The sequence below is a fragment of the Mesoplodon densirostris genome, chromosome 12 (genome assembly GCF_025265405.1).
Source record: "Mesoplodon densirostris isolate mMesDen1 chromosome 12, mMesDen1 primary haplotype, whole genome shotgun sequence".
NCBI lineage: Eukaryota > Metazoa > Chordata > Mammalia > Artiodactyla > Ziphiidae > Mesoplodon > Mesoplodon densirostris.
This window is the reverse complement of record NC_082672.1, coordinates 15,802,426-15,816,275: the sequence shown is the minus strand read 5'-3', so window position 1 is coordinate 15,816,275 and position 13,850 is coordinate 15,802,426. Positions and strand designations below refer to the sequence as shown.

General features: G+C 39.6%; 1 protein-coding gene across 3 annotated transcripts in view; it reads left to right on the top strand.

Moving 5' to 3' along the window:
* The window catches only part of PLEKHG1 (pleckstrin homology and RhoGEF domain containing G1), a 91,557-nt gene that overhangs the window by 35,620 nt on the left and 42,087 nt on the right, over window positions 1–13,850 (top strand). For 2 of the 3 annotated variants that reach the window (XM_060115067.1, XM_060115068.1), the window contains exon 3: window positions 12,102–12,171. The exons of the other annotated variant lie outside the window; for it this stretch is intronic. In XM_060115067.1, the coding sequence (XP_059971050.1) occupies window positions 12,102–12,171 (70 nt within the window). The remainder of the gene's footprint in view (window positions 1–12,101; window positions 12,172–13,850) is intronic. 3 annotated transcript variants of the gene reach the window in all.

The following is a 13,850-nucleotide window of genomic DNA, read 5'->3' as shown; positions in this document are numbered from 1 at the left end:
TGTTAACACCTCTTATGAATCCTCTTTTCTATACCTTACATCAGTTGATTTCAAAGATACAGCTATCTGGCACATCTATGGTTAAGGCTTGAAATAATTTTAAAGTTTCTGTTATTAGTTCAGGTCCAGGTTTCTCAACATAATATAATACTATTGTGCCCAACTAAGCAAGATTTAAAACTCTAAAATTAAAGAGGGCAAAAAGAAAATGGGTTTATTTTGGCCTGGAAAATTCAGCTGATTAGATTTTGGTTTTAGGAAATATTCCCAAAATACAGGAGAGCATAGAGTACTATGATAAACACCCGTGGAGCACCCTCACTCTATCAAGGCCTTCCTTTGTGCCATATTTGCTTTAGAAATTCTTTTTTTAAAAAATTTATTTATTTATGGCTGCTTTGGGTCTTCATTGCTATGTGTGGGCTTTCTCTAGTTGCGGCAAGCGGGGGCTACTCTTCCTTGTGGTGTGCGGGCTTCTCTTTGCAGCGGCTTCACTTGTTGCGGAGCACGGGCTCTAGGCTCAGCACGCAGGCTTCAGCAGTTGTGGCACGTGGGCTCAGTAGTTGTGGCTTGTGGACTCTAGAGCACAGGCTCAGTAGTCGTGGCACACGGGCTTAGTTGCTGAGCATCATGAGGATCTTCCTGGACCAGGGATCGAACCCATATCCCCTGCATTGGCAGGCGGATTCTTAACCACTGTGTCACCAGGGAAGTCTCTGCTTTAGAAATTCTTGAAAGCCTAAAGGCATTACAAATAATGCTGAGTCCCCTGATATACCCCTCCCAACTGCATCCCGCTCTGTGGAGAATGGCACAGTGATGTGCTGGTGTACCAGTTCTCCAGGGTGAGGACAAGGGAGGGGGAATCTGGGATTTATAGTGTTTGCCAGTTTCTCTGGTGGAAACACACCCATCACTGCAGATTAAAGCTACTAAGAAGACATCACTGAACATGGAATTAGGAAGAGATGTACAGAATTGGCTCAGAAAAGCCAGTACAATCTGGCTCAAAATACCATTATAACTATAACTGCTATCCAAGACTTGGTGTTTCATTCCCAAGTATGATCTTTGTTGCCATGACTATGTATGTAAGTACTTATTTAAAATACAGGGCTTCCCTGATGGCTCAGTGGCTAAGAATCCACCTGCCAGTGCAGGGGACAGGGGTTTGATCCCTGGTCTGGGAAGATCCTACATGCCGTGGAGCAAGTAAGCCCATGCGCCACAACTACCGAGCCTGCGCTCTAGAGCCCGTGAGCCACAACTACTGAGCCCATGTGCCACAACTACTGAAGCCTGCGCACCTAGAGCCCGTGTTCCACAACAAGAGAAGCCACCGCAACGAGAAGCCCGCACACCGCAAGAAAGAGTAGCCCCCGCTTGCCGCAACTAGAGAAAGCCTGCACACAGCAATGAAGACCCAGCACAGCCAAAAATAATTAATTAATTAATTAATTAATTAATTAATTAAAATACATAGCATGCTTTAACTTATTTCAAACATGGCATAAATCGTGTCAACCTTTTAGAAGTTTTTTTCACTCAACGTTGCTTTTGAGATTTATAGCTCTACTTTGCTTTTTTTTTTTTTTTTTTTGCGGTATGCGGGCCTCTCACTGTTGTGGCCTCCCCCGTTGCGGAGCACAGGCTCCGGACGCGCAGGCTCCGGACGCGCAGGCTCAGCGGCCATGGCTCACGGGCCCAGCCGCTCCGCGGCATATGGGATCCTCCCAGACCGGGGCACGAACCCGTATCCCCTGCATTGGCAGGCGGACTCTCAACCACTTGCGCCACCAGGGAGGCCCTACTTTGCTTATTTTAACTGTGATATAATATTCCATTGGGGGATACATTACCTTGCATTTTGCCAATTGCAGTTAAGACTAAGCCTCTTTTCTTGTTTTTTTGGCCACTTTGATTTCTTCTGTGAATTTCTGGTTTATACCCATTGATCATTTTTCTGTCAGGATGTTTCTTTTTCTTTTTTTAAAAAATACCTATACCTATTTATTTATTTGGTTGCACTTAGTTGTGGCAGGTGGGCTCCTTAGTTGTGGCATGTGAACCCTTAGTTGCAGCATGCATGTGGGATCTAGTTCCCTGACTAGGGACAGAACCCAGGCCCCTGCATTGGGAGTGAGGAGTCTTAATCACTGCGCCACCAGGGAAGTCCCAGGATGTTTCTTTTTCTTAGGGTTGTATAGGAGTTCTTGATGAATTCTCCCTGGAGATCGTTGTGGGCTATGTGAGTTGTAGTCCTCCCTTAGTATGAGACTTGTCTTTTAACTTTAATTATGGTTTCTTTGAAAATAAGTTGTAAAATTCATAAGTTTGATTACTCTAAGTAAATATAATATTTATAGTATGGGGATTTTGTGTTTGTTTAAAAAATTACCTCCTACTCTCAGTTCATAAATATACTGTATATTTTTCCTAAAAGTCTTAAAATTTTGCTTTTCACTTATGTCCTTAATCTAACTAAAATTGATGCAAGTATGGTTTGCGGTAGGAAATCCAAATCCTTATTTTCATATGGCTAGCTGATGGTCCCATCACCGTAGGCTGAAAAGTACGTCCTTTCTATGCCGATTTGTAGTTCCACATTCCTCCTAGGTGAAGTTTATGTGTATGTACGGTCCTGTTTCTGGGCTCTGTGTTTTGTTTTGTTGTTGGTCTCTTTGTCCATCTTTACTCCATACCACATTGTCTTAATTATTAAATCCACATTGCTCTTCTTCAACAATAGCTTAGCATTTCTTAACTCTTTGCACTGCCAAGTGATTTTTTTTTTGCATTAGTTTGTCAAGTTCCATGAAAAACTCTGTTGGGACTTTTATTGGAATTCGATTTAATTTTTAGATTAATTTTGGCAGAATTGACATCTTCGCAATATTGTCATCCTATCTGTAAAAATATCTCATCAATCAAACTTTTCTAAAATGCCCTATACTAATGTTTTATAGTTTCTCCATCACATTCATACATGTGACTTTTAAAAATTTATTCTTTTTGATGTTATTTTTGACTAGAGTAATTCTTCTGTTTTTAAATTAGCCATTATTGTCATGTAGGAATGCTTTTAATTTTTATATGTTGATACTATATCCAACTAACTTTCTAAACTGTCCCAACAGTTCTAGTAATGGTTTATAGATCCTTTTGGATTTTCTGTGTAGACAGTAGTGTCTGAAAATAAGGAGAATTTTTTGTCTTCCTTTACAGTTCTTCTACCCCTTATGTTTTTTTCTTGTCTTACTGCTTTGGGTAAGTCTTTCCATACAATGTTGATTAGATGTTGGCATTCTTATATTTTTTCTGACATTAGCAGGAATGCTTTAACTGTTTAGCATTAAGTATGATGTTTGTTCCAAGACTTAGATAGACACTTCTTTCTATTTTGCTAAGATTTTAGTGTGAATGAAAATTGAATTTTATTGAATGCATAATCGTCCTGTAAGAAAATTAGCATATGATTTTTCTCCTATTCATAATATGACAAATTATATTAATAGGCCTTCTGATTTGAATCATATATACACTACTAGAATAAACCCTACCTGGCCATGATGTTTCATGTATTTATGCATAATGAGTTTGATTTGTATTTTTTTAAGCACTTTTTCATGTATGTTCATAAATGACAGTAGTGTATAATTTCTTTCCTTGTACTGTCTTCTTTTAAGATACTTTTCTTATTTTAATGTTATCTTTTATTTTAATTAAATTTATTTATTTATTTATTTTTGGCTGCATTGGGTCTTCGTTGCTGCACGTGGGCTTTCTCTAGTTGCATTGAGTGGGGGCTACTCTTCATTGCGGTGCACAGGCTTCTCATTGCGGTGGCTTCTCTTGTTGCGGAGCATGGGCTCTGGGCACACGGGCTTCAGTACCTGTGGCATATGGGCTCAGTAGTTGTGGCTCGTGGGCTCTAGAGCACAGACTCAGTAGTTGTGGCGCATGGGCTTAGTTGCTCCGTGGCATGTGGGATCTTCCCAGGGCTCAAACCTGTGTTCCCTGCATTGGCAGGCAGATTCTTAACCACTGCACCACCAGGGAAGTCCCCCTTGTACTGTCTTTGTTCGGTTTTGGCATATTACTAGATTCAAGTTGTTATTTCACAAAATCTTCCAACATGAACTGTTTGGAATACAGTTGAGATTTCATTTTTGCTTTCTTTTTTATAGCCAAATCTTTCTCTCATAATCCCTTTAACAGCCTGGAAATTTAAGACACTGGTTTGGTGTCTGGAAGAAATTCCCAAATGGTCAGGAAACAAGTTTTGTCCAAGAAACCACTTTCCCCATTTTAACTTGCCCCTAAACTCCCAAAACTTGGGGTTTTTTTTTAACTGCATACAAAAGAAGAGATGTTAGTTGTTTTTACACAGCATCCCTCTCTTGGAATACAGAAGAGTTATCTAAACAGTAATTTGAATCTTTCTTTAATGATGAAGAGTGAGGAAGCAGAGACCATTCCTCCATACTGGAATTCTGTTTTTAAATTAGTTTTTAGCAAGTTAAAATCATAAGCTCTCTTCCTTCCTCAAAAGATGAGAGTAAAATTTTCCTTTTTCCTTTAACCCTTTCTCTTTATTCAGTATACCTATGTTGAGTCACTACTGTGTTTAAAACACTGGGCTAAGTCTAGTAGTATAAAGATGAATGACCTCATTGTGTAGCAGAGGCAACAAGTCATATAATCAAGGAATGAAAAAAATGCTTTGAGAATGCTGAGGAACAAGCAATTAATTTTGTCTGAGGGGCTAGTGAAAGCATCACAGAGCAAGTAACATGTCTTAAGACAAAAACATTATTTGGGCCATGCTTTTTTTCTCCTTTGAAATGTAATTTAGAAAACAAATCATGGGATACATACAACAATAAGGCAGGGAAAGGTGGGGGCAGTTATCTTTTCTTTTAATGCCTTTTCACACCACCAAAATGTCTTAAACTACTGCACAGTGGTAGAAATATATTTTTACCTGCAGGCTTTCTTCTTGTAGACTTTTCAAGACCAGTGCTAATGTATCAGTGAAATTAATGGAGCATTTGGTACTATTAACCTCACCCCATTTTCTATTCCCTCATGCACGTGTGCCTCTGGATGCAAACAAGTTAAAATGCTAGCTGACCTAGTTGGGTGGGTGGGAAAAGGAAGTGGTGCTTAGAGTCTATTGCACACTGGAAGGGGAGAGGCCCTTTTCCTGAATCTTGCTCAATGTAAGGCAATAGAATCTTCAAGGTCGTATTACAATTCCTGACTTCAAGTCCCCATCAGTGGTCAGAGAAAGTCTTACCTGGAATATGTTCTGTAAAAGAGAACTGTGTTTCCTCTAACTGCCCATCAGAAAAGGGACTTGAACTCAAGTAAGAAATCTTATTTTCTTTTTCATAATCCTACTCAAAAAGGAGGAAATATTTGGAACAGTTGCTCTGGGAAAAGGGAAAATACCCCAAACCTGAAGGTAGAATGACTAATTTTAGCTTTGAGTACAAAACACAATCTGTGAGTCACTCCTTCCTGCTACTGTACTTGTAAAGTTATTCATTAGTTACACTGATGCAGTGAGAAACCTAGTCCCCACCCCATTAGGCTGTAACTCTAGAATGACCGTCTGTTTCTGGTCTTTATGGAGTCCCTGATCTCCCACATTTCATGGCCCCATCTGAGTTCCCATAGTACATGATGTATTATTTTATGTTTAGTCGTCTTCCGTATCTCCCACACTCCCCGTTGTTCACCAAACACCAGCCAGTGGCTTCCTTTCTACACCTCACATAAGAACACACCATGTTCATTCTGTCCTTAGACTCGCTATCAATTTCTTAAATGACTTTCTCTTCCATCCTTCCCCAAACTCAGATATCACCTCCTCAGAGAACATTCCATGACTGCCCCAATGCTCCTCCACCACCCCCCAGCCTCAGCTGCTCTCTACCACATTATCCTCTTTATTTCCTTCCTAACAGTACAATATCATATTCTATTGGGTTTCTCTTGTTTTTCAGTAAAACCAATACTTTACTGTTTTTTACATAAACGTTCTTATTAAGCAATATTGTACTATGGTGTGTAAGTCTCTGTTGGTAAAAGAATGAAATATCATTTAGGTTCTTTTTTAAATTTTATGTTATAATAAGAGCACTTAACATGAGATCTACCCTCTTAAAATTTTAAGCGTTCAATACGTTATTGTTAACTTAGCTACAACGTGATACAGCAGGTTCAGCCTGTTTAGCTGAAACTTTATGCCTGTTAATTAGCAACTCCTTCATTTACTCTTATCCCCAACCCCTGCTAACCACCACTCTACTGTCTGATTCTATGAGTATGACTATTTTAGATTTCTCTCATAAGTGGAATCATGTACGATTTGTCCTTCTGTGACTGGTTTATTTCACTTAGCATAATGTCAAGGTTCTTCCATGTTGTCACAGAATTTCTTCTTTTTTAAGGCTAAATAATATTTCATTGTGTGTGTGTGTATATATATATATATATATATATATATATATATATATATACACCACATTTTCTTTATTTATTCATCTTTATCCATTCACGGACATTTAGGTTATATCCACATTTTAGCTATTGTGAATACTTCTGCAGTGAACATGGTAGTGCTGATATCTCTTCAAGATTTTGATTTCAATTTTTTTTTGTTTTTTTGTTTTTTTGGTTTTTTTTTTGTGGTACGCGAGCCTCTCACTGTTGTGGCCTCTACCGTTGCGGAGCACAGGTTCTGGACGCGCAGGCTCAGCGGCCATGGCTCACAGGCCCAGCTGCTCCACGGCATGTGGGATCTTCCCGGACCGGGGCACGAACCTGTGTCCCCTGCATCGGCAGGCGGACTCTCAACCACTGCGCCACCAGGGAAGCCCCTGATTTCAATTTTTGTAGATAAATACCCCGAAGTTGGATTGCTGGATCATATGGTAGTTCTACTTTTAATTTTTTGGAGAACCTCCATACTGCTTTCCATAGTGGCTGCACCATTTTGCATTCCTATCAACAGTGTACAAGAGTTCCAATTCCTCACATCCTTGCCAACATTTGTTGTCTTTTGTTTGATATTGTGTTGTTTATTTCTTCAGTTATTAACACTTATCACTCCTGATCAGAACATAAGCACCATAGGACAGAGCCTTTGTCCATGTTCTTTACCCCATCACCTCAGTGACTATAGCAGTGCCTGACACACAAGGCTTTCAGTAATTACTATGTTGAATGGAGAACAAACAGGGTGGTTGGCCAACTGTATCAGGATGATTGCTCTGATGACAGAGCTTGAAAGAAATCCAACTACTTCCTCCCCGCTGTTTCCATTATTTTAGAAAAGCGTTGTAAAGGAAAGCGAGCCAAGTGATTCACACAAGGCCTTCCAGGTAGGCAGTACGAGGTTGAAGACACTGTGATGCAGAGTCTAGCCCTCAGCTTTCTTGAGTCAATCAGGAAACAAATCTTTCAATAGATGTGTTTATCATAGAGTGTGGGACTGGGATTCAAAAGCCCTGATACTAACCCCAGTTATGCCATTAATTATTAGCTGTATGACCTAAGGTAAGCCACCTCCCTTTTATGAGTCATGGTTTTCTCACTTTAAAATTAAGGGGTAGGACTGGAAGGTATCTGTGCTCCCTCCCAGGTCTGGTTGTTGAGAAATGAAGGCCATTCATTTATAGGTGAGCCATACTAGAGCCTGGGTGGATCCCCTGAGACACTTCCTCCTACCAGGAGATTCAATCTGGAGATGAAATTAAAGCTCAAAGGGTAGCTTGATGAGTGTAACATTGAGAACACAGGGAGTTAAATATTGTCAAGGAGTATTTCTATTAAGCCTTGAGAAGTAGTAACATGATGGATTCTGCTCAAAATTCTTCTGTGCTCAGAAAGAGGATTTATATTGAAAGACCTGGATACAAAACCTATATCCAGGGCACTCCATCCTCCAGTAATGGAAAACACTGGTCCAGATATGTTGCTTCCTTGGCTGTTGTTTTTCTTTGATCTTTTCTCTTACTTCATTCAGTATTTAGATCCTAATGATTAGATTTCAACTGTCTTTAATTTAATCACACCCATCTTTCTATAAAAGATATTGATACAAATATCAGAACTATATTTAAACAAAACAAAAATAATCTTACAGGTGGCATATTTTTATAGGAATATTAGGAAAGAATGTTTGAAATTGGGACTATTCTGAAATCATGCATTGGTAAAATTCCTTTCAGAGTACAAGATAGATGCATCAATGGATTTTAATGTAACAAGATATAGTATATAATGGTTTCAGACTTCAACAAACCTCGAAGAAACTACCATTTGTTGAGTTTCAGTGTCTTATCAAAGAAAGATATACATACTCACCTAAAAGGCTATTAAAATACTCCTCCCTTTTCCAATGACATATTTGTGTGAAGCTGTTGAACACAGAGCAGATATGAGCATCCATCTGTGTTCTATTAAGGTAGATATTAGAGATTTGCAAAAATGTAAAACAGTGCTGCTCTTCTCATTAAATTTTGTTTTTTATAAAATCTAATTATTTTTCACAAAAAGTTATTTGTATTAACATGTACTAAATGTATAATCTATAATTAAATGAATTGATCTTTTTAAAATTATATAGCAGTCTTAATTTCTAATGTGTTGATATAAGCCACATAAAGAATTTTTAAGAGGTAAATAGGTCTTGACCCCAAAAAGTTTGAGAACCACTGCCTTGAGTAAGGAGCACCCTGTGCAAAGCTCCACTTCTGTGCAGAGTTTATGGTCGGCATTGTGGTGTCTCACCTTCAAACAGGAAAGGATAAATGAAGATTCTCAGGTATCTGAGGAGAACCTCTAACAAGAACAACAGAAGCCCAAATGATCAGAGGAAAGGTAGTTGAGCAAAAAGCAGGAAAGAGAAGTCCAAAATCATCATCATCAACTCACCATCTCCTTGGAAATAAGAGAAGATTTTCGCACCCATAAAATAAGAATAGAAACATAAGAAGCACCCAAAGAGCATGTAAACACACACACACACACACACACACACTTTGAAATTAAAATTCAGATAGTAGAAATGAAAAAATTCAGTAGAAGGGATAGAAAATAAAGATGAAGTCTCTCAGAAAACAGAACGATAAACAAGAAGATGGAAAATAGGAGAGGAAGAATGAGAAAGATTAAAGTATCTAATCTAATGGAGGGGAGGGAGCATTAAAGCCATAATTCAAGAACAGAGTTTCCCTAGCTTTTTGGTCCCAGGATCTGTACATGCTTAAAAATTACTAAGTGCCCAAAAAGCTTTTTTGTTTATGATTTATGATGTTTCATTTACCATGACAGAAATTAAAACTGAGAAACTATTAAGATATCAATGGGGACTTCCCTGGTGGCTAAGTGGTTGAGAATCCACCTGCCAATGCAGGGGACACGGGTCCAAGCCCTGGTCCGGGAAGATCCCACATGCCACGGAGCAACTAAGCCCGTGTGCCACAACTACCGAGCCTGTGCTCTAGAGCCCATGAGCCACAACTACTGAGCCCATGTGCCACAACTACTGAAACCCACGCACCTAGAGCCTGTGCTCTGCAACAGGAGAAGCCACCATGGTGAGAAGCCTGCACACCGCAACGAAGAGTAGCCCCTGCTCGCAATAACTAGAGAAAGCCCGTGGGCAGCAGCGAAGACCCAACACAGCCAAAAATAAATAAATAAATTTATTTTAAAAGAGAAAGATATCAATGTATTCAATAATAATAATAAATCCACAAATTTCTAGAAAAATTTACTACTCTTCCCACTAACATTTTTGTGTGTGTTGGAATTGTTTTACATTTTTACAAATCTCTTTACTGTTTGACCTACTAGAAGACAGCTGGATTCTCATATCTGCTTCTACTTTCCATCTGTGATATCACAGGTCACGTGGCCTCTGGAAAGGCCAGTGTACTCTCACAAGAGAATGAAAGTAAAAAATCTAACAGTGTCAAAGTATTTTTATAAAAATATTGACCTTACGGACTTCATGAAGGGATCTCAAGAACCCAGGGGTCATTTTGAGAACTGATACTCAAGAACATTTCCCAGATATTCAAATTGGCTCTGTGCATGAAAAAACCTACCTCAACACCAACCATCACAGCATTTCAGAACCATATTAACAAACAGAAAACGCCAAAAACCTCCAGAATTGAAAAACAGGTCACATGTAACCTGGATCACGGATCAGAATGATATTGGACTTCTCAGTGGCAGCATTGGAATCCATAAGGCAGCATATAGCTCCCTGACAACTGAGGGAAAATAACTTCCAACCAAGAATTCTATATCCATTGATGTTATCAGCCAAGTGTGAAGGCAGAATATTTTGAAACAGGAAGAGTCTCAGAAAATGTACTGCCTGTCACCCCTACTGGAGTAGTAGAATCTCCCAAAGGAGACAAAATGGCTTAAATGGTATTTAAGAAACAAGGCATCCAATATGAGAGCTAGGGAAGGGCACCATCAGGATGGTGTTGAAGAGAGGACCCAGCAGGCCTGGAGAGCACCTGTCCAGGTGGGAGTGGAAGGACAGACAGCTCTAGGAGGGAGGTCACCAAGAAAGAACACAGCCCATAGATGATCTGATGTTTGAACTCGGTGAGACAAGGGTTATACTTCTGGTGCAAAGTTGGAAGGTAAATTAGTGGAGTGTATTTTGAAAACAAAGCAAAAAAAAAAAAAAAGCATTTTAACTCCAGGGAAAACATGGTTGTACAAGAAAGGAAATGTAGTTATGGTACACTCCAAGGCTGAGTTGAGAATAATATATACATAGTCTTTAAAGTGTAAACTCTGGGGACTTCCCTGGTTGCACAGTGGTTAAGACTCCATGCTCCCAATGCAGGTGGCCCAGGTTCGATCCCTGGTCAGGGAACTAGATCCCCCATGCATGCCACAACCAGGAGTTCACATTCCACAACCAGGGAGCCCACTGGCCTCAACTAAGGAACATGCCTGCTGCAACCAAGACCCAGGGCAACCAAATAAATTAAATAAATATTAGAAAAAAAAGTGTAAACTCTGACTTTTAATCTAATTAAATTTCATAACAGAGCTTGTTGAGAAGATGGGAGGAAAGGAAGCTGGGGAGATTATGGAGTAAATATCTAAAACTGAAAAAGAATGCAAATGCATTACCAGCATGTTTGGAAACAGGAGTACATACAGCAGAAACAGCTAGGAGTTGAAAGTGTTTCTGGGGAGTGGCAGTCGAGAATGGAAAACAAAAAGCAAGAAAGTGTAGAACTATTTTTATTATAATTCCTGTAGAACTGTTTAACCTTTTATTAAATATGTAATACACAGCTAATTAAAATAAACACTTAACATATCAAGGTACATATCAATCCAAGTTATATGGAGTGCAATTTGGAAATGTGTTAACATTTAAACTGAGAATGCCCGATGACCCAGCAATCCCATTTATAGAATTGTATCCAGCCATGGGAGATCAGTTAAATTAACGATGCTACGTCCACGTGATGAAATATTATTCAGTTAGTTACTTAAACTAATGAATCATTAAAAATAATATAGATTTTCACCTGAAGAAAGAGATTTCCTCCCCTGGCATATCTTTCCTTTAGAGCAGTATCTCCATGTATAGTTTTATATTTGTCAGTGTGATTTTTCACTGAAAGTCTGACTCTTCCAGTGGATTCCAAGCTCCAAGAGACCAGGAACCATATCACTGGTGTGTTTGTTCTTAGTGCTTTGCACAGTATCTGGTACCTGGAAAGCTATTGGATGAATGAGTGAGTATGTGTGAGCATGCGTACAGATGTTGACAAACTTCTAGAAGACTGAAACCGTTAGGTAGGGCTTATCTCTGGGTGGGAGAGTTACAGGTCAGACCTGTGTTTACACCCCCGCTCCACCACGACCTTGGGCAAGTCCCTTATCTAAGTCTTGGGTATAATGACAAGAGGTCCTCAGTTATCCAATTAAATATGATTCCTTGTAAATGCCATATAAATGTTTAAACTTCTAAGTTATTGAAGATGTTCTCAACTCTCAGACCACAACCTAATACATTCTGGCTTTTATTTTTTTATTAGTGAACTTCTGCAAGACTTGGAAAACTGTGAAAATGATCCTGTGGCCATAGCAGAATGCTTTGTGTCCAAGGTAAGCAGGGTTCATCTCTCTGAGCCAACCAAGACAGAGACAGAACACACATTGTTTTCATTTTAAGGTTAAAATGACCATTGTGTTCCATATTGGCTGAGGTTCACCACTAATCTCTCTCACTCTGAGGGGGTTTTTTCTCCCCGCTAGCTAGGGAAAAAAAAAAAAACACACAGTAAGTTAGGAAATGCTAATAACTTAGTAGTTGTCCTAGAACTTGTCTAGTAGCTAAATGATGTTACATATCTTTCCTAGGAAAAACTTTAAGCTTGGGAAGAGGAGAGTCCAGATTAGAGAAATGTTAGAAAAATAAATACATATACGATACCGCTAGACCAGTTACAAAAATCTGTTCGAATATAAATAGTATTTATGTATATATATATATGGCACTAGCCTAGTCATTAGGGGGATAAGGAGAGCAGAATTAATCTCCTGCATCTTAAAAATGCACCCTAATTTTCCTACATTTTTCTTAAATTGCACGGATGGTTTAGAAAAACACAAGGAAACGATTTGAATTTTAAAGCTTAAACGACAGTTTATATTCTGTACCCAGATAAGAGAGAGAATTCTGAAACTTACAAGGGAATCCTTTACGATAGCGGTCCCCGACCTTTTGGCACCAGGAACCCGTTTCATGGAAGACAGTTTTTCCTCGGGGTTTGGAGGAGGGATGTTTCAGGCGGTAATGCGAGTGTTGGGGAGCCATGGGGAGCGGCAGATGAAGCTTCACTCGCTCTCCCGCCACTCGCCTCCTGCTGTGTGGCCGGATTCCTAACAGGCCACGGACTGGTACTGCCCTGCAACCCAGGGATTGGGGACCCCTGCTTGACAACATTACTTTCTCGACATACTAACTACTGCATATAGAATCTTACGTTTCTCTAAAAACTTCAACAGCTTTTGTTTAGAAAACCTCTAGCAGAAATTGTTTTTACAGTAGAACTTCATGGGATTTTTGCAGTTGTGGTTTCAAATGTACAAAGGTTGAAGCAAAGTTCATGACAGGGCTTTGGGGTCAGCCCAGAGTTAGCACCTCATTTAGAATCCTGGAGTCCAGTGTGAACTTGGAGATGTCCTCCCAGCCTGGCTGGGCTCTGAGGTTGTTCCACGGGGTCATTTCTGATGATCCAATGGTTTTGAATCCAAACATAACATTCTAGGTTCTACTCAAGTGTGGTTCCTTAAAGGCAGTTGATGGGCTTGTATATAAAACACTCCTGACTTTGTGGGTGTGAGTGTTTGTGCCCACACACCTACACAGTTCTTTTCACAAGTGGCCTGTGTTATAGTGAATTCTCCTGCAGGGTAGGAATTTGGAAAAGAGAAGGAAAACGAAAGAGGAAGAAATGGGTAAAAAGATATGCTGAGTATATCAAAGAAGCTGTGTTACAATCACCACAGCACATAAACAACATAGAAGCTTTTGGAAACATTGGGGCTTTTACTGGTAACTGTAATCACACGTTGATTAAAGCTGGTCCAGCGTACACTTAGCTCTGGCCTAATTATTCACATAAAAGTTTGTTGATGTGCCAAATCTGATTTCTCGTTGTGATATTGCCAAGTTTAATTAGAAGACTGATTATAGCGCTCCATGCTCTGGTGTGTGAGCCGGGAATCGCGAGGGAGTGTGGGGTCTGGCACAGCCTGCTTCTTACTCAGCACCCTGAAAT